Consider the following 25,235-nt stretch of genomic DNA (forward strand, 5'->3'; position numbering starts at 1 on the left):
GAAAGCATAATCCCAACTGTACATATTCAATGATGGGGTCTAAATTAACTGTTACGATTCAAGAAAGAGATCTTGGAGTCATTGTGGATAGTTCTCTGAAAACATCCACTCAATGTGCAGCGGCAGTCAAAAACACGAACAGAATGCTGGGAATAATTAAGAAAAGGATAGATAACAGGACAGAAAATATCACGTTGCCTTTATATAAATCCATGGTACGCCCACACCTTGAATAACTGTGAGCAGATGTGGTTGTCCCATCTCAAAAAAGACACATTGGAATTGGAAAAGGTTCAGAAAAGGGCAACAAAAATGATTAGGGGTATGGAATGGCTTTCATATGAGGAGAGATTAATAAGACTGGGACTTTTCAGCTTGGAAAAGAGATGGCTAAAGGGAGATACGATTGAGGTCTATAAAATCAAGATGGGTGTAGAGAAAGTAGATAAGGAAGTGTTGTTTACTACTTCTCATAACAAGAACTAGGGGTCACCAAATTAAATTAATAGGCAGCTGGTTTAAAACAAATAAAAAGAAGTATTTCTTCATACACCACACACTCAAACTGTGGAACTCCTAGCCTGAGGATGTGAAGGTGAAGACCATAACAGGGTTCAAAAAAGAAGTAGACAAATTCATGGAGGATAGGTCCATCAATGGCTTTTAGCCAGGATGGGCAGGAATGGTGTCCCTAGCCTCAGTTTGCCAGAAGCTGGGAATGAGAGACGGGATGAATCACTTGATGGCCTGTTCTGGTAGGATAATGGGCTAAACGGACCCTTGATCTGACTCAGTAGGGCCATTCTTACGTTCTTATGTTCCTCTCACGGAACCAGGTCTGTCTGCTTCCCCCGAACCTAGCGTCCCTTCATCTGACAGCATGGCTTCTGTGTGGCTGAATGCTGAGGAACATCCCTGCTTGGCACAAGTCCAGCACATCCTGCTGGGTAACAGGAAGCCCTCTACCAGATCGGCCTACCGGGCCAAGTGGAAACGCTTTACCTGTTGGGCCTCAGATCAGGGGGTTTTCTCCTCCAGGTCCTTGCTTCAGTCCATCTTGGACTACCCGCTTCACCTCAAACTCCAAAGCTTGGCCCTTTCATCAGTTAAGGTGCACTTGGCAGTTATCTAGGCCCTTCATCCTCTAATCCAGGGCAGATTGGTTTTCTCTCAGGAAATGATGCTCAGGTTCCTGAAAGGCTTGGAGAAGCTCAACCGTCAGGTCCGTGACCCAGTCCCTCCTTAAATCTGGTTCTCTCTTGGCTCATGGGTCCCCACGTCGAGCCATTGGCATCCTGCTCCCTGCTGCTCCTCTCATGGAAGGTCACCTTCCTGGTAGCGATCACTTCAGCCCAACGGATCTCCGAGATCAGAGCATTAACGTCGGAATGCCCTTACCTGGTTTTCTGTAAGGATAAGGTCCTGCTGTGCCCCCATCTGGCCTTCTTACCAAAGGTGGCGTCACAATTCCACTATAATCAGGACATCTTCCTCCTGGTCTTCTTTCTGAAGCCCCACAGGTCTAATGAGGAGCGCAGGCTGCACTCTTTAGATGTTAGATGGACCTTAGCTTTCTACATTGAAAGGATTAAACCCTTCCATAAGTTGACTCAGCTCTTCATTGTGGTAGCAGACAGGATGAAGGGCTTACTGTTTTTCTCTCAGAGGATCTCCTCATGGATATTGGCCTGCATCAAGTTTTGCTATGAGCAAGTAGGAGTGTCAGCTTATTATCATGACTGCCCATTCCACCAGAGTGTAGGCTTCTTCAGCAGCCTTCCTCGCATAAGTACTAATTCAAGATATCTGCAGAGTTGCCACCTGGTCTTCGATTCATACCTTTGCGTCCCATTATACCATCACCCAGCAGGCCTGGGGACAATGCCAGCTTCGGCAAAGCAGTGTTGCAAGCAATACGACCGTGAGCTCTGAGCTCACCCTTATTGCTTGTGTGTCACCTAACATGGAATCAACATGAGCAAGCACTCGAAGAAGAAAAAACAGTTACTTACCTTTCGTAATTGTTGTTCTTTGAGATGTGTTGCTCATGTCCATTCCATGACCTGTCCTCCTTGCCTGCTGCCAGAGTTGATGGCACGTAGGAACTCAGAGGGTGCCGGGCCGGCGTCACACCACATACTGACTCATGAGCACGGGGATCCAGAGGGCACCAGAGTCAGCCCTACGGATACCACTAGGGGGAAAAATGTCAGGCAGCCCTGCACGTGGGCGTGCACACACCTAACATGGAATGGACATGAGCCAATGCATCTTGAAGAACAACAGTTACGAAAGGTAAGTAACCATTTTATCTCAATGCATAATCCAAAGTAGGGTCACATGGATGGTGCTTTTGCTATTCAGCCAAAGGAGGAAAAGGAAAGAGAACTTTCTTCACTCTCCCATCAAGGTTGCATATAACAGCACAATGACAAACACTATTCTGTGTTTAGTTAGGCAACTTGTCAAAATTGTTTATTGATATATTTCTATCTTTATAGTTATGTCTATGGATCTGTGTTAAGCTGGATATCTTGCTTTTGTTGTACAGCATGATGAAAAGAAATATTGTTTACATCTTGCCTGTGTTTGTAGTCTTCTTTATTAACTTATTAATAAAATTAGATCTGTTTTTCTGAGGGTAGAAGTAATTGGCTAATAGAGCTGTTCAAGCCAATACTATTATGCCATGGTAGCACATAAAACAGTAAAAATATTTGTCTCTTTTAGTCCACAATTTTATGGATAACCTGCCCCAGCAATTGGAACAAAATCTTGTTGGATCCTGGTGACTCACGGGAGCTGCTAGAGTGGGCCTAGGAACTGCTTGGCTGGATGAGACTCCATTCTTCCTCAGCATACTCCCCTGAAGACACTCTCTCTACCAGATGGAGATTAAGCTGGTGGGACAGGAAGATGGCAGTAACTACTGAGGGAAAAAGCCCTCAGCAGGCTTGTCTGCTTTACAAAATGTTGTGTTCAAACATAGTTGTGAAATTATCTTAACTGACATCATGCTAATGATGACTGAGTGCTCAGTTTAAAGCAGGGCAAATCAAATGCAGCATCATGTCAGATAATTGCGATTAAACCTTGGTCCCAGCAGGTTTTGCTTACCATTAGCACACAGTGTTCAACGTGACATTTCTTGGTCTGCACTGATCGGAGTGTCCAGGCAGCATAGTGTCAGGTAATTCAACTCTTCATAATCATGTTTAAAAACAATAACATTTTGTAACGTAGACAAGCCCAGAGGGAGCTACTGAGAAAACCTTTGCCTCTGAGCATAAAGGCAAAAGACTAGAGCAATGTTAGTGGAGTTCACAAGGCATCTGTGGAGTCTGCTGACTGAGAGACTGCACTAGTTAAAAAAGAGGAGTCTCTTTCCTGCCTCAGAAGCTTGTGAAAAGCCTTTTCTAAGCCTGATCCTGCAGTGGATTCCAATGATAGAAAAACCAGTAATGGTCTAAATATGTATTTCAGGAAGCATGGCTCTTTTGTTATTAGAAGGTAGTTGGAGCTACCTATTCGGTTTTACATATGAAGTGTCTTATAATACTAAAGGATGTCTTTGGTGCATAAAGTTGTTCTTACATTTGTTTTATCTCCTTGACATTTACTTTGAGGTTGCCTTGGTGTATTTGCTGAATTGTTTGAGCTTCTGTCTGGCGTAGAACTTGTTTTGGTCTTTGTGCTTCATACTTATTTCAGTTGAGGTATGGCTATCAGGCCATTGCTTTGCAAAAAGAGGATCTAAATGTAATCGTGGGTAACATTTTTATATATTTAAAAATGAAACCAGTGATATGGTTGAGCCAAGGAAGCTGGAACTGGTTACGAAAAAGAAACTCACAAATGCAGCATAGGTAAATATTAAAAATAGAGCATGATTCTAGTATCGCTCCACTGATTGCAGAGAAGATACTCCTGATTTACATTAGTATAAATGAGGGGCGAATCATATGCAAAAGGTTGCAAATGGATCTCTCATTGCCTGACTCGCTGGAAATTACAAACTTTGAAGATACAGTAGAACCTCAGAGTTACGAACTGACCAGTCAACCACAACTGGAACAGGAAGTATGCAATCAGGCAGCAGCAGAGACCAAAACAAAAAAAAAAGCAAATACAGTACACAACTGTGTTAAACATAAACTACAGTACTAAAAAAATAAAGGGAAAACCGCATTTTTGTTCTGCATAGTAAAATTTCAAAGCTTCATTAAGTCAATGTTTAGTTGCAAACTTTTGAAAGAACAACCATAATGTTTTGTTCAGAGTTACAAACATCCTCCATTTCCGAGGTGTTCATAACTCTGAGGTTCTACTGTAACATATATGGGAATACCTTAGAATTCTTGTCCCACCTGACTTATTAATAGCAGACTATCTAGCATCCATTGTGGCACGTTATTAACTCTGATGACTGGCAGATCTGATTCTTTCTCTTCATTCTAGATTAATCTTTCTGTGCTCTGTGACATCAACTTTTATTTATATCGGCTTCTCACTGATTTCTTCCTTGTGATAAAGTGATGCTGAATCATTGTGGGCTTTGACATTCTTCACAAACAGGTGGGGGAGGTGGGGTGGTCTAACAAAAAATTACCGGTAACTGCATTAGTGCTTAGCAAAGTGGTTTGATTAAAATGAGAACGAGCTTGAAACGTCATTCTACAGCTGAACTGATTAAATGAACTTTTTGTGTGCCAACAATGTGATCAGCGTTGTACAAGACTCAAAGGAAGAAACAGACTGCCCTACGGATTTAGTAATCTAAATTGATAGAAAACACAAAATGTACTGGCAGATCCAGGAGATGGCTTTATCTTGGGATGTGTGGGAGTTTTCTTGTTTTGTTTAGATTTTTTAAAAAGCTTAGATGAGCACTCCCTCAACAGCTAATCCCATTACAGTGTCTTGTTTCTCTTCTTGCTTTCCTATCCAGATTGGCATAGTCTCAACTATTCTCATGGGATGTAAAATATTTAATTGTAGTGAAGTGCTCTGCTGGGCTCCTTCTACTTCTTGAGCTTTTTCCATTTTAGTTAGTAATTGGTGACCAATTGTGGTTTAGTAGTTAGAGTAAAAGATTGGGAATCTTGAGTATTCTATGCTAGGTTCTTAATGCAGTTTACCTATTTATTTAGTCTGACCTTGATCATCTCACTTCACTTCATTCTGCCTCATTTAAAACCAGCTTGAAAATGGGATAGAAAAGGACCTCGCTGAGAAAAAGGTGATGTATTTGTGCATTCCTTGATAAATTACACACAATAATCATCTCCAGTATAACTGGTATATTGCCCACCGCTGCCTCCTTCTCAAGAGGTAGAGAGGTCCAATTGGGATCTGTCTGCCCTCAAATACTGCTTGTTACTTGCTTTGCAATCACACTGCAGAAAGATGCCACCATGGGTAGGATGACTGTGTGAACCTCTCACTAATCTGTCAGTGGTACCCGTAGAAGGAGGCAAGGAGATGTTTTAGAAATTTCATATTTTTGGAGCCATAAAATAATTGAGTTCCTGGTAGTACAGTATTCGTGCAAACATATTCCCTCATACATGTTTTATTTAAAAGATGTTCTTTTAGTATAAAAGTTTAAGAAAAAACAGTAATATCAAAATCGATGAATAATCCTGTCTCAAAAAATAGTCTTGTATCTGCTTGATGGAATAATCTGTTAACTCTTCCTATAACGCATCCCTTTTTACAACCTCTTTTTTCAGCAGGTGAGGATTTATATAGCAGTTTGGCCTCTTTAGCTGCAAATCTGTACAAAAGCACTTGAAGAGTTAATATTAATTTCAGATACAACAAAGTCTCAATTGGTGGTGTAAACATGCAGTCAGTGGACAGAGAAATTTATTGCCTTCTAGTTTTCTGGCTCAAAGCCCAGATAAGTATATTTGGATTAGTGGACCAAGAAACCTTTTTGCTAGTGACCTCTGAGACACTCTTTCAGCTGCACTGTATGCATAATGATACAGCATTGCATGTTTTATCAGCCTAAATCTTTTGACTAGTACTTCATTTCTGCGTGATTAATCTATTTGGGATTATTACTCCTATAATATGTTCAAGTATCACCTTGATTTCTTCTGCCTTCTGTTTACCTGTAGTTTAGACTTGTAAATTATTTTTTACTCTTCCTGATATTTCACAGGTTGTGTACATGAATATCTTGTAATGAAATGTACTATTTATTTAAAGGAACAATCTTATTGATACCGTATTGAAATCAGAGGAAGATTGTGCAAAGCCCAGAGCTTTGCTTTTTGTATAGTAAACTAGAGCGGGGGTTCTCACCATTTTTCTTTCTGAGGCCCCCTCCACATGCTATAAAAACTCCATGGTCCACCTGTGCCCCAACAATACAGCCCCAGCCCCAGACCTGCCCCCAGGTGCAACCCAGCCTTAGGCCTCTTACCCCTGTCCGCGCCCCCATCACCCCCACCGGTTTTTCTTCATATAAAAGCCAGGACCAGCATTAAGGGGTAGCAAGCTGGAGACCACCTGGGGGCCCCATGAAGCTACATTGCTCAGGGCTCCAGGCTTCAGCCACGGGTGGCAGGGCTCGGGGCCCCAGGCTTCAGCCCCATGCGGTGGGGATTCGGCTTTCTGCATTGGGCCCGAGCAAGTCTAATGCTGGCTCTGCTTGGCGGACCCCCTGAAACCTGCTCGCAGCTCCCCAGGAGGCCCCAGGCCCCTGATTGAGAACCACTGAACTAGAGCATGACAACAGTCTATAGGAAATAACAACAGAACTCTTATTTAGGACTGTTGTGTATGTGGCCAAGCTGATAAGTTCAAGATCTTCAATTTGCTTGCCAAATAGGAGGAAGCTTTGAATAATAACTGATTGTCTGAAAACTTGCTCTGAAATGGTGTATTATTTATTTCCAGGTTAGAGGGGAAGCCTAAACAAAGTTTTTTTCAGTTCTAATATAGTTATATAGGATATCAGAAATAATGTAGTATGACGTTAATGACCCTCAAACACATACCAAGTGCATATGCTGTACTCTGTTTAAAAGCAAAATAAAAAAATATTCCAAGATTCCTATGGTCATATGGGGAAGGTACTTAAAAGTCAGGAAATGCTAAAGTTATGGTCACCCACACAAGTTTAACTCCCTTGTGAGTATGTATTTTTATTGCTGTCTCTAATTAAATGATAATATTTCTCCAGTAATAGAATAGAGAATATTACAATGACTTTTGACAACCTTAGATGCACCTATATAGCATTTTGAATTCTGTATACTGCTCTGCGTGTATTTGAAAAAAAGTTAGTCACTTGTGTACAATTTGTCTCATTCATAACACACCCTACAATAAGCATATCACAAGTTGTAAAATATGTATTATATTAATTGAGCACAAATGTGATCATGTAACTGAAGAATTCATTAATGTATACACCCAGTTAAGTTGCAAGTATATCCTTACTTTCCTGACCTTTGAGTTGTTTACTATTGTTTTAATCTAATTTTTAAAATGAATTGCCTACTCTGAAGCACCTTATGAAGTCTGGAAAAGGGAGCTGTGCAGTTTTTCCGTACAAGACACACACAGACCAGTGGTCCCCAAGCATTTCACGGTCACACACACACACCCTTACCCTGTCTGTGCCCCCTCCCGGTAGCTGAGTCTGGGAGTGGGGCCACAGAAATGGTGGGAGGGAGGGGGGCATGGACAGGGGTAAGAGGACCAGGGCTAGGCCACACCTGGGGGCAGATTTGGGGCCGGGAATGGGGCCAAGGCTTGCTGGGGGGCAGAAGAGCTGCAGATGGGGGCTGAGGCTGGAGACATGGCTGGGGCTGGGAGCGGAGCCGCAGCTGGGGGCCTGGGGTGTGGATGGAACTGGGGATGAGATGGGAGTGGAGCCAAGCTTGTGGTGGGTAAGGCTGGTACTGGGGCTAGGAGCAGAGCTGGGGGCAGAGCAGGGCTGGGTAACGCTCCCTCCCTGCCCCCTGTTTGGGCTGGCCCGGGTCCCACCCCCCCAAACATTTGGGGGCATTCCTCACAGTTTGAGGACTTTTGACATAGACTGAGGAAAAGATACTGATTACTGTATTAACATCAGCCAAATTAACGTTTTCTGAGTTTGGAGTCTTCTGTTTTTTCTTTTGTACATTTAACGACTATTTCAACTTACCGAAATATGTGATATTTAACTGTCCCTGAAGCTAAAGATACTACCTTGTAGTCTGTAAGTCAGTGTCAGCAAGACTGACAGATCTTCTGAGCAATGCCATAGTCCCTGGCAGGTTCAGCCTTGGTAGTAGTGTCAGTTGGCTGACTGGCATACTCTTCCCAACCCATAGAAACAGAGCTGGATAATAATTCAGCTTAACTATTCAACATGGGCACTGGCAGTGAACAGTGTTGAAGAAATTCTGTATTCTACTGAAAATAGTCAATCTGAATGAATAAAGGTATTTGAAATGTTAGATTTTATGACTGGCAATTTATATTTTTAGGGAATATAGAAAGTCTTAATGTTTTATGTTCCGTTTTTTGCTGTCAGTGTAGTGTTTTGAAGTTTTTATCTTTTTAGCTCCTCTTACTGTTTTTCCAAAATGTTTCCATGTTGACAAATCAAAGCTTATATTCATATGCCAAACCATACCTTTGTTTTGTTTTACACAGATTTTGGGGTGCACAGAGCAGAATAGTGCAGCCATGTTTCGAAACAGTCTCAAGATGCTTCTTACAGGTGGGAAATCAAACCGCAAAAACAGGTCCAGTGGTAAGTAAATGAAGACTCCCCCTCATGCAGTAACTCCTCACTTAAAGTCATCCCGGTTAACGTTGTTTCGTTGTTACGTTGCTGATCAATTAGGGAACATGCTCGTTTAAAGTTGTGCAGTGCTCCCTAATAACGTCATTTGTCAGCTGCCTGCTTTGTCCGTTGCTTGCAGGAAGAGCAGCCCGTTGGAGCTAGCTGGTGGAGGCTTGGAACCAGGGTGGACTGGCAGCTCCCAGCTCCCCTAACTTCCCTGTGTGGCAGCAGCCCAGCAGGCTATCAGTTGCCGGCAGTTCAGCTGTCCCTCCCCCCTCTGCCTTGGAGCTGCTCCTGGGAGCCTCCTGCTTGCTGTGCAGGTGGGGGAGATAGGTGGTTAATGTCATGGTGTCCCCCTCCTCTCCACTTCTGCACCCCAACTACCCCATCTCCATGGGGGGGGGGAAACACGACAGGGCTCAGGATGGAGGGAGCTTCCTGGCAGCAGCAGCAGCTGCTGTGTCAACTTGCTGATCTGATTAAAAAGGCAGTGTACTTAGAGTGGGGTCAGCCTACTTAAAGGAGCAATGCGCATCTCTCACACTCACACACACACACACACACACACACACACACACACACGGTGTGTGTCTCTCTCTGCCCTGCTGCCTTGTAGAGTGTGAGGCTACATTAACATCAATCGGTTAACCCTTGAGGGATCAGCCAAAAGCTAGTTCATCATTTAGCAGTAAGGCATTTCCTGGGAAATATCCCACCCTCTTCCACCCTCTGACTTCACCACCTCAACCAAGCTTCACAACCATCATAGCTGCGTACAGTATTAAATTATTTGTTTAAAACTTATACTCTGTGTGTGTGTGTGTGTGTGTGTGTGTGTGTGTGTGTGTGTCTTGTCTGATGAAAAAATTTCCCTGGAACCTAACCCTCCCATTTACATTAATTCTTATTGGGAAGTTGGATTCGCTTAACATTGTTTCGCTAAAAGTCGCATTTTTCAGGAACATAACTACAACGTTAAGAGAGGAGTTACTGTACATACCTTTTTATCTATATCTTTGATTAAAAGTTACACTGAATTTTAAGTCATATTAAATTTTGCTCTTAATGATTTTACTGCCATATGTGTACTGTATGTGTGTTTAATTGAAGTGTGACCCAGCATGGTCTTCTAGACTCAGAACATCATTATAGATTATTAGAGTGCTTCTTTTTCTTACTTTATTGTGAGTGAGACTATGATTCATTTTAGGAAAAGGCATAAGCTCCGTATAGACACAAAAATAGTTATTAAATTGGAAAATAAGACACTGAGAAAAGCAAGCCATTATATGTAAAAAGAATCCAGACTCCTATGCTAATCTAACATTAAGATTCAAGGTTCAGGTTTTAATCATGTAAATTAAGTAAATGTCATGGTGTCCCCCTCCCCCCCACTCCTGCACCCCAACTACCCCATCTCCATGGGCGGGGGGGACACGACAGGGCTCAGGACGTTAATTTAAAGTTAAGTTTTTCCCAAGAAAAATGAATTTGTGACACCGCTTTACAATGAGATCTTTTGTGTATGAACGTGCTTACATAAAACATATGCAATAATATATAATGCCACTCATGCTTATGGAAAAAACTGGAGTGTGATTATGTAATGAAAGGCAATGTTGCAGAAGTGCAGCTAGAACTGCAAGATGAGGTTCTGTAAGAAATTGCCTACTCATTCTGATGCACACAAGATATGTGTATTCTACCAAGTCCTCTTTTGGGAGGGACTTCTATTCAAGTGTTAACCAGACTTTGTCTACCTTTTGAAATCTAATTAGATATCTGCTCATGTCAGTATGTCTGCATGATAATGAGTGGTGGTGATCTGTTTATTGAAGCTTCAGGAAATGAGATGATAGTAGCAGAAGTCAAACCCAGGTCTCACTGTACAACATAGCAGAACCTTACTTCTACATCTGACAAGATATATAAAAAATGGTAATATACCTGTCACATCTCATCTCAGAAAAGCATAAAATCTTGAACACCAGTGAGCTTCAGATGCATAAAATCTTGAACACCAGTGAGCTTCAGATAGTCACCAGTTTAAGTTCTAAACAGTTCCAAACCTGCTTTGTTTTTAAAATTAGAGAAGATCAGGCCTATTAAGATTATGTTATGGTGGAATGATAGTGACACCATATTTGAGGCTGCAACAGAATTTTAATTTGGACAGGAGCTCCCTTTATTTCTCAGAAGTGTTGTAAAAGTGGTGAAAATAAAATACACTGCCTAAATTTAATTTTTATTTGAATTTTTCATGTCGGGTTGGTGCAGATTTGATTCATACACACAGAACACTCTATTTTCTACAATGCTGTTGATAGCACACTCAGTAAAACTTTCATTTCCATCTGCAACCGATATCGAAGAGCACTACATTGTACAACTTTATCAAACTCACATTCACAAAAACCTTAATAGCTGTCTCATTCTATTTAATCTACTGATCAGCACATCTGTCAGATTCTTTGCATTTGGGAAGTTATTCATCCATAACATTGCTGAGGTTGCTGTTAAAGTTTTGCATTAAAATGTGAGTTTGATGGAGTTAGGGTATGTGTTGCTCTTTGATATCGGTTGGAGATGGAAATGAAAGTGTTACAGAATTTTGAAGTATGTTATCGACAGTGTTGTAGGCAACAGGAATATGGCAAGGATTTAAGAATATTTTTTTCTTTAACTTTTTATTTCCATGTGTTTAAGTTTTTTGATGGATGAAGTATAGCCTGCTGTCACCTTAACTGTCATTAAACAAAGTTTGTGCTTGTGTTAATAACTACTTACAAGTAATGTTACCTTGAGAAATATTGGTATCTTATGTACTGTACTGCAGCACACTCATTTGTTTATTTGTCTCTGTGTAACTTGATCAATGTGATAAATGGAATTGATATCTGGAGGTATTCAGTAATTAAACGGAGAAAAATATAAATGTTTCCTGTTTGCATTGTGCTCTATATGTGGTTAATATTTATAATCTTCAGAAAGAAAGGCAGGATCCCCCCAGATATTAAATCTTGGGTTATAATATATTTGTTGGGTGAAATTGCCATTAATCCTTAGTTTGACACGTGTTCAGCTCCAGTAGTGAACAGTGTAATTGAGAATTTACTCAGAAATCAGTGTGGAAAGAACTAAGGTATATAGACTGGTTTCTTGACAGAGAAAACAAACAGAGTTTTAAAATTAAAATTTACACCGAGATTCCTTGCAATGAATAAGCCATCAAAGTCCCTCCTTTTTACACTGCACTCCTTCCACCTGCCCTCTTACGGATGTGTTTACAGTAAGTATTAACCCACACTTTTTGGCTAGGTTTGATCTATGAGAGATGCTGTGCGTGTCTTTTCTATCTGTGAAGAAGAAGTTTGGAAAATATTACTTTACATTTTTATTATAGTCTACAGAACGTTTATAGCCTACCAATTTAAATATAGATTTTCATTGGAGAGAGAGAGAGAGACTATGTGTATTTGCTGGGAGACCATAGCAAGTGGTAGAGGAATGGGATGGGCACTCAGTAAGGTGAGGAAATAAGAGGGAACATGCACTTTTAAGGGATCAAGGAGCCTCTAACTGTCATGTTCCTCTTTTGTCCCTTTGAGACAAGGGTACATTGATGATGCTGTTTGGCGCTGTCCAAGTCAGAGCAGCTGGCTTGGGAAGCTCTTCCACTTCATCCAGGCTCAGGCTTAGCACCTAGCTGCAATCTGTACACTAAAATCATTTGGAATTTCCCCTTTGTAGTGGAGGAGGAGGACAGGCAGACTGGAGTAGAGAATTCTTACTCTTTAATTATGTATGTTACAGCTAGATAGACAAGAAAGTTAGTAGAAGTCAAGAGAGTAGCCAGTTTTCTAAAAAAACTAATTTCTGTAGCCCTGAAAAGCCTTTGTAAGCCAAAAGGGTAAATTCATCTGCCAATTCTATGGCTCTTAAATTGTAGAATCCATGGTGCCTTACTCATATTTCTGAAATCGGCATCTGAGACAGTACAGGATACCAAATCTTGTGGGCTTGAACATGACCCGTATCTTACAAGTCTTTGTTGAAACCTCTTTCATAGCTACTTTCAGCAACTTTCTTGTATATTTCTTTCTGGTATTTTTTGTTGCTGTAACTTTGAATAGATGGATTGTGGAGCTGTTAAACCATTATGAAGGAACTCTTTATGCACTTCTAGACAGACACAGCAGACTTGAGTTCCAGTGTTACTTAATCAACATTAAACTCTGATTTTGATTGTGGTCAGGACTTCTTTTTAGCATTTACTGTTCATTATCCTCATGTATAGAAAAGAAACACATTAATTGTCAGAAATGCTTTGAATTTCATATAATGACTAACACATTCAGAAGATATGATAGCCCAGGCTCTATTCTATTTTGAAGTTTAGTCAGCCGGGCATACCTCCCTCAGTCCATAGCCAAACTCAGAATAATTTCACATGGAGGTCTGCACAAAGAATAGAATATGCCTGTATAATATCTAAACTTTTAGTTATTAATTCAGTACCTTGTTGTTCCATTTAATATCACTTGGTGAGGGGGAAAAAGCTCACCTTTAGGAGCATGGCTAGTTCTGCTTTTTGTTTCTCTTCCTTCCCCATTTTCCATTCACTATTTGCAGTGGTTGCCGGTACCCCACTTCCCACGTGCTTAACTCCCAATTTCTTTTCCATTCATCTGCTAAAATCATCCAGAGCTAAATAACTAGTATGGTCATTGGGCATTAAAGTTGACACTAGGTGCGTCTACTCTGCATGCTTCTTTCAGTGCCATAAAGTGTACATACCTATGTAGCTCTCCAGCACAGGTATTTGCAGTGTAGACAAAGAGGCATGGCTTAGGCGAGTAAAGTAAAGATACGTCTGAAAATGTCTCTCTACTCACCCAAGCCATGCCTACCTGTCTACACTGCTATTTTTAGCAGTGCAGTGTCCCACTACCTCCTTGCTGCTGGAGCTTTTCCCCACCACAAGACGACTCTGGCAGGAGGAAAAGGCTCTGGCAGGGAGGAGGCAGCAGGAAAAGGTTCTGAAAGCTCTCTGCAGCTGGAGTCCTTCTCCTACCGCAGTGAACGGCTCTGGGTGCAGGGAAAGGCTTTGCCAGATCCCTACTGCTGGAGCCCTTCTTCAGCGGGGAGGTGCTGAAGCCTTTTCCTGCTGCCCTCCCTCCCCCAAACACACCAGAGCCTTTCATTGACAAGTATAGCAACACACCAAAGTGTGACCATCATCGGAGATATGTAGTGTAGACGTACCCTCAGAGTCATCAGACTGCTGACTCAGGCAGACAGCACAGTTAATGCTTTGTTCACTTGCAACGGTGAGGGCTAGAAATGTACTTTAAAAAAATGAAACACAATCTGAGTATGTAGTATGGGCCACATGTTTGATACTCCTGAAATAAGACAAGGTGGGTGAGGTAATTTTTTTTTTAATTATTATTATTGTCTGGAATTGTTGTGAGTTTAAGCTCCCAAGCTCGTCTTTTGAAAATGTTGTGCAGTGTCCTTTGAGGACAAGGGCTGAGAGGTCAGATATGGAATGGTCATACTGTTAAAAGTGTTTGCCCAGAAGTGATATGGTGTTTTTGTCTTTTATCATTTTAATATGTGACTTCATTTGAGAGGATAGTGATTGTCTAGTTTCACCCACATACTTGATCAAAACAATCACTCCATATCTACCCTCTCAGTTCTCATCCTCAAAGGAAACCCGCATAACATCTTCAAAAAGATGAGCCTGGGATCTTAAAATTCATAACTCTGCTAGACACCAAAAATCATGGACTCAGTGGAGATGCTGGTTTTATGTCTCAATACAATAATCTGTAACCTACTATCTTTCTTTTGTCCAATGACTGCAGGGCTGTTAACACCCTACTTCATTTTGAATGGTGCCTTGCAATATATTTTAATTACTTATGCTTAGGCTGACCATATTTCCCAAATGGAAAATGGGACACTGCGTGGGGCTAGTCTCAGCCCTCCCCCGTGACTTGCTGGCCCAAGCCCCCCTCCCCACATGGGGCTAGTGTCGCTGTTCCCTGAGCCCTGCCTGCCCCCTGCCTGAGCGCTGCCTTCCCCATCTGCACAGAGCCGGTGTCACTGCACACCCCCTATCCTGCACATTGTTCCACACCCCACTTTTTGACAAAAGTGAGCATTTGTCCCATTTGCTCTTGCCAACTGATCAAATTGGCAAGAGCAAACGGGACAAATGCCCACTTTTGCCAAAAAAAGTCGGGTCTGCCAGGACAGGGCTTAAAAAAGGGAGTGTCCGGCCAAAATGGGACATATGGTCACCCTACTTATGCTTAACAATCTTGTATTTAGCTATGACACTCTGATTATCTTTCCCAGACCTGAGGAGAAATTCTGTGGAGCTTGAAAGCTGGTCTCTTTCACCAACAGAATTTGGTCCAATAAAAGATATCACCTCACCCATCTTGTCTCTCTTATATCCTGGAACCAAAGGCTACAACAACACTGCAAACTCTTGAAATAGTCAATATGTATATAAGGATATGAGATCTAAAGAAACCAAAGAGAAAAGATGCTGAACAATACTGTTCCATTTCCTATTTGTGTTAAGGAAAAGAATGTTTGTTGCAAGTGGTATAAATACTCCAGAATGGAAGAGGAACGTTACACTTCCTACAGAAGCTTTGGAACAATATAAGGTATTATTGCACACACTCCTTTCCCGGGGGAGAGGATAAGAGAACAAATGTGCCAGATGTTAGTTACATTGCTTAATGCACTACTGGAAGTTGTTCTGATATTACAGTGATGAGCATGGTATATGAATCCATATAGAATAGAATGGATCTCTCTCTTTCTCTATCTCTATTTTTTTTTTAGTCGAAGTGATATTTGGCTGTTTCTCTCAGATAAAGAGATTAAAAAATAGCTTCTCCTCGCTCTTATTGTCTTTGTTTGTTTTTTACTGACAGTTGACCACATTGTCAGGCAAATTTTCTTCCATGTCAATTTTTAGACATCAGCAATTCATTTAGAACCTTGTTTATGGCCAATGTATCAATTTGCTTAGGTAGTTTCCAAAGTGGTTGCCATGTTGTTGACATTACTATATTAATTCTTAAATGTCATATGTATACTGCAGTGAGGTATTTATACTGTACTACTGTGGTGAATGGCTCTTGCTTAATGGTATCCACTGTACCTGGAACCTGAGAGGTTGATTGTCGTTCAGAGTTTTATGACATTAAAGTTCTTTGTCAAGATACTTTGCAGTCTCTTGTTGCAGGAATGGATTATATGGGCACCTGTCCATATTAATAGATGTGTAGACTTTGAGGCAGTTTCATAAAATGAAGTAATGTGGAGTATTAAATATATTTTTAGAGGCCCATGGAACTATATATCCCTTTGCATTCATGTTCCTGATCCTCCTGAAAATTGAATAGTAAACAAGTAAACATGTATTGTGCTTTCCACATCAAGGCCAGGTCTTGATTGATTTGATATTGATCTCTAATGTTAAAATATTCCCTTTCATTCATCTTTTCAGTCTTGTAGTGTGGATGTATAACCTTCCAAATATGGACATTTTTTAATTGTACAAAATGTGAATGAGAGGTTACAATTCTGAAGTAAAATTTTTTTTATTTGGCTTGCTTTTTCCAGGCAGATGGGGACTGACAAGAGAAGGAAAATGTTTTGCTGATTAAATATATGACCAGATTTATGAATAGGTGTAATTTGTAATAGTCCACATCAGCTGTACTATATTGATTTAACACTACATGTTTCAAATCTGCCTCTGATGAAATAAGTTGTTTCATTGGAAACTACCGATTGGCTGCTTGGAGAAGGATGAAAACAAGAGTCTGTAAGGAGGAACCGTGTCCTAATGTAACGTATAACTACACTGGAAAATAATATATTTCAAATGCTGAATGTTGGCCCATCAATCTGTAATATGATATATGAATTCATTGCTAATTCTGTATCTTAATAAATATATTTAATTCTGATTCTTTGCCATGCAAGCAAGAAAAAAAATCAATAAATCTTTCAAGCTGTTTTCTTTGTAAAGAATAATTTAGGAGCTTGGTATTGGGTTATCTACTAGCTTTTAACTTCTGGTGAAATTAAATATGATGGGCTAAGTCAATAAAGAAAGTAGTTTGGTTTCAGTCTAATGTAATACAAAAAGGAATTTATCACCCTGTCAGATTACTAGATAGTTAACCATTATCCCTTGGTGATAAAAATTGAAAATAAAAATCCCCCAAAATAATCAGCCGCAAAGTATTTTTCCCAGAAATACAATAAATATTCAAAGAATGTTACTTTTATGACATTGTCATATTGCTTGTTTCTGTTTTGGTGGAGGTATACTGTCCAGAAAAACAAAATCTGCTCTCTGAGTTGACCAAGATTAATTCTTGACAGAATTCTGCAGAGATGAGGTTATTTGCCTGTACAAACATCTTTTATAAAAAACAGATTCTTATTTAAATTACCTCATATTAAAATTATTTTAAATTGATTGTTAAATATGCAGTTATTACAACTAATAAACTATGATGCTTCATTATTTAGATATCACAGCTGTTTGCGGATTGTAAGAGTATTCCTTTACTAATTTAGCTCAACATTTTAAAATTTAACAGGAATATAATGTTCATTGACTTCTTGCTTGTACTGTAATATTTGTCTGTCACTTCTAAAACAAATTTCTCAGTTTCATTTCAACATTTATTGTACCACTCTCAATCTGGGCATAAACTCATTAAACTCCATTAATATTGTTTCTTAATTAAAAAATAAACCAATAATTTGACGTTACTGTGGATTTCTGTTCAAGAAACCCAGAGCTCTACAATGGCACATTAGTTGGAAATGAAGAAAAAGGAATTTAACAGAATTGTGTAGGTCTGAAACTTTAATGGGGTTTGCCCTCGCTGGTGTAATCAAGCCCTCATTTGCCTGAATGCTAAAACTAATGAAAGTTTTGGAGGAACAATATTTGGAATATAGAATCATAGAATATCAGAGTTGGAAGGGACCTCAAGAGGTCATCTAGTCCAACCCCCTGCTCAAAGCAGGACCAATTCCCAGCTAAATCATCCCAGCCAGGGCTTTGTCAAGCCGGGCCTTAAAAACCTCCAAGGAAGGAGACTCCACCACCTCGCTAGGTAACGCATTCCAGTGTTTCACCACCCTCCTAGTGAAATAGTTTTTCCTGATATCCAACCTGGACCTCCCCCACTGCAACTTGAGACCATTGCTCCTTGTTCTGTCATCTGCCACCACTGAGAACAGCCGAGCTCCATCCTCTTTGGAACCCCCCTTCAGGTAGTTGAAGGCTGCTATCAAATCCCCCCTCGTTCTTCTCTTCTGGAGACTAAACAATCCCAGTTCCCTCAGCCTCTCCTCATAAGTCATGTGCTCCAGACCCCTAATCATTTTTGTTGCCCTCCGCTGGACTCTTTCCAATTTTTCCACATCCTTCTTGTAGTGTGGGGCCCAAAACTGGACACAGTATTCCAGATGAGGCCTCACCAATGTCGAATAAAGGGGAACAACCACGTTCCTCGATCTGCTGGCAATGCCCCTACTTATATAGCCCAAAATGCCGTTAGCCTTCTTGGCAACAAGAGCACACTGTTGACTCATATCCAGCTTCTCGTCCACTGTGACCCCTAGGTCCTTTTCTGCAGAACTGCTACCTAGCCATTCGGTCCCTAGTCTGTAGCAGTGCATGGGATTCTTCCGTCCTAAGTGCAGGACTCTGCACTCGTCCTTGTTGAACCTCATCAGGTTTTTTTCGGCCCAATCCTCTAATTTGTCTAATTAATATAAAAATAAAGTTTTTAAGGGAGTATTATGTCTCCCCAAATATTATTTTGCTGTTAATCTCATTCCAGTTGAATTTTATGATAGTTTAAAGAGGGCAGCTTCAAGAACATTAAAAACTGGAGAAATATAGTCGGAAGAATTGGCCTGTGATACAGGACTTGAAACTGGTAGTGAGGATCTGATAGTTTAGCAATGAAAGAACAGTCCTTCAATCAACAAGTTTTTCTACTCTATTTAATTTTTGTGTTTTTTGAGTGTTTTTGTTATAATGAGGAGAGCAAAAATAAGAAAAAATAGAACAGCCCCGCCGCCCCCCATTTGGATTTCGGGCTCTCACTTCTCAGCGGCCTTCACTGTTACGTAGAAATTTTATCGTCTCCTGTATCCTCAAGCTTTTATATTACACCACCCTATAAACTTGAGTGAGGCCTAAACAGGAATCCTGCTTGCTGAAAACCTGGTAGGGGCTATGAGTTTTATCAGTGAAGCACTTAATCTGTGCTTCATCAGTGTTGTTCACATGTTGCATTTAAATTACAGAACATTTTCAAAATAAATACCATTGGGAGTTGCATAAGTATTATGATAGTGTCCCTGCCTCCCAAAGCAAACTTCTTAGGGTACGTCTACAAATAAAGGGTATAATAGGCTAGCACGAATAACAGTAGCAATGAAGATGGGATGGCATGGACCCTGGTGTGAGCTAGCAACCCAACTATACATACCTAGGGTTCCTGGCAGGCTTCTATTGGGGTGGCTAGCTTGCACTGAAGCCCACGTTAACACATCTTCACTACTGTTGCTGCTCTCACTACCTCGTTTAAAGCTACAGTTACAGCTTACTTTGCAGTGTAGTGGTACCTTTATGGACATTGTAAATTGGAAACAAAATCTACAATGGAAATATAATCTTTCGTCAAGTGATTGCACATATCCATTCCACTTCAGGTGTGTGTGTGCCCATATGAGAAATTACCATAGGCTACCTGATGAGGGGAAATTTAAGAGTATATTGGAATCATTCAGTAGTTGAAGTGTTGCTTCCTTCACTCTCCCTTTGCTGTGCAATTTTCTTTACTTTTTCTTTTTTTGGTTATTTAAAGCAAGATAGAGCTAGATACACTTTTAGCTGAGAATTTTGAATACAGCTACAAGTTATGACTTAATGTGATTTATTACCTGGTTTTATGTTCACTGTTGATTTACTTTCTATGTAATGAGGTGTATGTTCATTTAAAAATATATATATAAATAATGTACAGTTGTAATGGTGGCCTCTCCCCTTTAGGGAGTAGAGGGGCCACGGGCCAGCCAACCCTGTTGGCATGGGCCTTTAAGGAAACAAGGGTTCAGGGGAGTGGCAGATCAGCTGGGGAATCAGGAGCATGTGTTGACATGGTAGTGAAGAGTTAAAGCCCAGCTCTTGATTGATGTGCAAAGGAAGAAAGAGGGCAGACAGCTTGAGGAGGAAAATGGCATGGGGAAGCCTGCCTGAACCAAATGTAGCACCAAGAAGGAGGGTTTTGGGGCCCTGAACTAAGGGGAAGGCACAAGTCCTAGGATTTAGGGAGGCTTTGTGGAGTCGGGATGAAACCCAGATATTGGTGGTCCGAGGACACCAGCTTTAAGTGTTGCACAGTCCCATGATGGCTGTGGAATCCTTTAAGGAAGAGGGAAAAGTTTGTAATTCTAGGGACCAGGGCAGGAGGAGACCTGTGGGAAAGACTCACCAGTGGCTGCAGTGTGATTGGCAGAGCACCTTGAGTCAGGGGGAAGTGGAAACCTGGACCCTTGGAACACAAGTGAATTGGAAGCTTTAAGAGGGACAGGTTTGGTCCTGAATGGCTAAAGGAGATTGCTTCATAAATACTCCATTGTTTAGATCCCAAGAAGGGGGAATGTTTCTTTAAGTACTTTAGATTGTGACTTAGTTATTGGGAGAATAAGGAGTGAGCTGAGGGCAGGGTACCTGCAGGGCAATACCATGCCACAAGGAGGCATTTTCTGGGATGGTGCCCTGCAACAACAGCCCATAATATTTTTGACAAAGATGCATAATGTATTTTGGATTTCTTGAATACAAATCCTTCTGTATGTAAGTTAAAGAGTAAGCATTTCAAACATGGTTAAAAGTATTGTGGCTTTTTTCATGTGGGATCTCAATGAACACATTGGCCTTTGAAATGATAATTCTTTGCAGTCTTGCTTATATGAAGTAACTATAGTCAGCAAACTAGGTCAGTAAAGTCAAGCTAAAGATGTCTGTGTGTTGTGATGTGGTCTTGGTAATTCTGGCTGATTAGAAATACACTAGTAGTTGTAGCATTATAATGCCTTCTCATTATTCCTCTCTTCCAAAAAGGGCTGAGCAATAATTTTAAAGAAATGCGGTTTCAATTTGTTTTGACTCAGCTTTTGTTGTTTTTTTCTGTTATGTTTTATGGTACTGTGGTTCACAAACGCATATAATTCAGAGTATTTCTAAAAAAGGAACATCAGTTGCATAAATATGTATTTATAGTTATATACAATGCCATTGCTTAAAAAGTTAAGTACTGTTGCAGCACTGAACACTGGATTTTGCTGGTTCCTGTGGTTATCTTTTGATTGGTGCTTTCAAAACAGTGTCGGTGAGATTTTAGCAGTGGTTTTTATACAATAAAATTCTCTTTCTCTGTGTCTGTTGGTGTTTAATATTTCTTTTCCTGTCTTGTGGGTCACAGACGTACTTGTGCAGTAGAAACAATGCTGTCAACATCTTTTATAGCTATACCTGGTAAGCTATTTCATAGCTTCAACAATATTTTAGTTTGGACATGTTTTTTCTGCAGTAGACTGTTCTTCCACTATGACTAACAATCCTCTAATCTTTAAATATGGAATGCGACTCTGTTATTGGCTTTGAGTACTGTTAGAGTTGTAAGCAGATGGTAAAGAACAAAGTATTCGTTTTATTTTAAAAAACACAAGAAAAAAATGAGTTACAAAGTTATTTCTGAGACACTCTAAGGAATGTTAATGTAAACTCCTCATATTTGGTTCCATTTTATGTCAGATTCATATTTATATTTTACTATGTCCTTTTTGAAACCTGGCAGTACTTTCTCCCCCCCCCCCCCTTTTTTTTATGTGTTGGATATACAACTTAGTGAGGAGTTTTAAAACACATTTTTATTCTCCCTTTTCTCTTCTTTGGAGATAAAATTAAAACCAGATGTGTAATTCAAATAATTATGGATTAAACAGCCACAGTAACTCAAATCTCAAAGAATCTACATGTCTGCTTAAACAACTGCACAAGTAGCATGGTGATTGATAGTGATATAAGTGGGTCACAATATCTTTTGTGAAGAGTAGAAGTACTGTATGCAGCTGAATCTTGGCTACAGTCTGTAGTTTTGATGCACAGCCATTCTTTTTACCATATCCAATTCACCAGTCCTGGTATTGCTGGGAATTCCAGTCCACTGCTGTTATGACAGAGGCAGGTCAATAGATACTTGGATCCTGTACAGTCAAATTTCTAGCCTATCGAGGCAGGGGACACCTCAACTCACTTCCAGTTCACTACTTCTACAGCTTGCCATTTCTCTCTCTTTCTGTCTCAGGCCTTTTGCCAGGCCCCTTTTCTACTACCATTTCCGGCCCCAGGATGATTTGTACTCCTTTAAGTGCCCTCATACTGTTTCCTTACCTGACTGTTCTGCAGAGTGATGATCTTTATTGAGTATAAAAGTGTGTCTTCCTGACACTTATAGCACTTAGTCTTTGTACATAGAACAAATTTTCTGGGAATTTACAAGTAAATCCATTAATTAGCTTATGAGTTAAAATTGATTTTATAATGGGTCCTTCAAGGAATCTTCAAGAAATTTCACATCTGGCATCAGAACTGTTTTGGTCCTTGATGATCTTAATAACAGACTTTTCAAACTTAACTTCTAGATAGAGTGCACAGAGGTCTTGTGCAAAGGGTAAATTTCTCTCTCTGTGGGTATTTATTTATTTTAGAATTAATAGTCATTTTTTGCCTTTAATCTTAACTGAAAGTTTCTTCAAAGGTGGAAGAATAATGTTCTACCACAGAGAATGCTGTTATGGGTTAGAAATAACTGCCACCTTACATCAAGGATAAATATAAAGAAGACACTGCAAAGAAGTGTCTGAAACAATAACAGTAGCGCCCAAAACACAAGCATGTGAAAAAGCTTGAGTAAAAGCCATACAGCGTATACCCTTTAGAACAAAGAGTTTCAAATGCAAGCACTAGAGCTTGGATTGGTGGAACTGGGTTTGTCTGTGTGTGTATGAGAAAAGGAGTAGAAAGAGGCAAAAGGGGCAGAAAAATCTAATATGATTTTAACAATCAGTTAAATCCAGACTCGGGCCGGAACACCTTAAACGTAACCCTGTGGTTACTGTATTTTATAACAGACTTAGTAAGAGGATCTAATTGTGTATGTATATGAAATTTGTCTCAAATATCAAAGGTCTATATGGAATTCCTGTATTTTAACTCCCCAGTATTATTGTAATTGTATCTATAGAGTGCTCATATATTACAGAAACACTCCATAAAGCTTGTCTCCATTGAACGACAGGTTGTATTTAATATTCTGCATCTTCAGAATAGTCGTTTATTATGCAAAGACTTTGCCTCATTGAAAATGGTTGTCTTGGCTCATAAACCTGTACTTTTAGGTGGGATATTTTTATGAAACTGTTCTGAGTTTTAATGTTTCAGATTGGCTTGGAGATCCCTTGGTATGCACTGTTATCTCTGAACAGTCAAATCACAATATCAATCATTTTCTTTCCCTGGCTGTAGTATAACATTTTTCATATCAAGTGTTACAAGGTACGTCTACACTGCAATAAAACGCTCACGGATGGCCCATGTCCCCTGACTCATGCTCATGGGACTCAGGCTATGGGACTATAAAATCTCAGTGTAACTGTCCACTCTCGAGCTGGAAGTGGGGAAGGTCACTGACACGGGCCAGACATGGCTGTTTTATTGCAGAGTAGACATACCCTCAATGGTTGAAAGTAATAGCTGACTAGAGCACGTAGAACTCGTGTCTGTAGTTTGATTTCATGTGGTAATGAGCATGAAGAGAAAACGAGGGGTAATTAATGATATGTTTACAGGTCTCTGTGTAAATAACTGTAAATGTTCTCAGGAATTGTTACTTAATTGAGAAGGATGGAAGGTAGCATGGAAGATAGCATATTTGAGAGATAAGCAAGAGTTGGAATGAGCTAGATGATTTGGGGTGAATCAATACAGATTTTCATTCGTGTTATTCTGGAAACAGACACCATATATCTATGAAACTTTTATAGGAACTACACATTGGGTAAAGCAAATTAAATTTTATTGATGAGTCCTTCAATTTCCACGTAGATCTTTGTGAGTGGTTCACTGAGCCTGCCTTTCCTGTGCTTGCAATGACTCCCCTGCTTCTCTTAAGCATCATGGAGGAAGAAGCTGCCTGATTTGAACATAGAGGGGACAAGACTTGTACCTGTGAGTGGGGTGGGGATTAGAGTGGGACAAGTAGAATAGAGGGGAATGGGGATTTGGAAGCTGGGACTTTAAAGGCTGGCAGGTAAGGAGAGAAGGAAACTAGGATTGGAAATTATGGTAAGGGTTGGTGGAAACTGAGACAGACAGGGTGGGCAAAGGAATTGGGAGCAGAGATTGAGACTTGGAGCAGGGGAGGGAAATAGGATATGGGAGGCTGGCGGCCAGTAGGTTGGACAAAAACTGAGAATGGTTGCAGAGACTGGGACTGGCGGGACAAGGAGCCTGGGACTGAGGAGCAGTGTGGTGAGTGGAAGGAAAGGTGAGGGGGCAGGGAGACAGCTCCATTGAGGAGCCAGGTGCAGGGGGAGAACTGGGATTGGCTGGCGAGAAAATTGTCCAAGAGATTGGGAATGGGCAGTGGTTCCAGGGGAGGACATAGGCGCCGACTTCCCCTCTTTCCCCTGGGTACTTGACCCCCAGCTCCGTCCCCACTCCACCCCTTCCCTGAGGCCCCGCCTCTTCCCACCCCTTCCCCGCCCTCATTCCAACCCCTTCCCCAAAGTTCCCGCTCCAACTGCGCCCCCTCCCTGCCAATATTCCACCTTCTTCCCAAAATCCCTGCCCCAGCCCCGCCTCTTCCCTGCCTCCTCCCAGAGCATGCTGATGCTGCTGTTTGGCAGTGGCCGGGTGGGAAGCACTGGGAGGTAGGTGGAGGAGTGGGGACGCAGCGCACTCGGAAGGAGGTGGGGCGGGGGGGGGTGAGGGGAGCTTGGCTGCCGCTGGGTGCAGTCCCGGAGCATCCACGGAGTTGGCGCCTATGTGGGAGGCGAGAAAAGGATGTGGAGGAAGGGAGACCGATCTGATGAAGAGGGGGGGAGCTGGGACTAACTGTGCAAGGACACTGTTATTGGAAGTGGAGGACAGGAGACTGGGACTGAGATTAGAAGCCTGAGAAGATGGAGATCAGGACAGGCTATGTGAGAAAAATCTGCCAATCTGACCTGGGGGGAAATTCCTTTCCAACCTAAATATGTCTATCGGTTAGACCCTGAGCATGTTGGCAAGACCCATCAGCCA

The 25,235-nt window shown here is 41.0% G+C and overlaps 1 protein-coding gene across 11 annotated transcripts in view; it reads left to right on the forward strand.

The window, feature by feature from the left end:
- TANC2 (tetratricopeptide repeat, ankyrin repeat and coiled-coil containing 2) overlaps positions 1-25,235 on the forward strand; it is a 593,041-nt gene that overhangs the window by 169,345 nt on the left and 398,461 nt on the right. For all 11 annotated transcript variants that reach the window (XM_034755956.1, XM_034755955.1, XM_034755959.1 and 8 more), the window contains one exon: positions 8,659-8,758. In XM_034755956.1, coding sequence (XP_034611847.1) covers positions 8,692-8,758 — 67 coding nt within the window. In that variant the 5' untranslated portion in view covers positions 8,659-8,691. The remainder of the gene's footprint in view (positions 1-8,658; positions 8,759-25,235) is intronic.

This window comes from Trachemys scripta, chromosome 23 (genome assembly GCF_013100865.1).
Source record: "Trachemys scripta elegans isolate TJP31775 chromosome 23, CAS_Tse_1.0, whole genome shotgun sequence".
NCBI classification, from domain to species: domain Eukaryota; kingdom Metazoa; phylum Chordata; order Testudines; family Emydidae; genus Trachemys; species Trachemys scripta.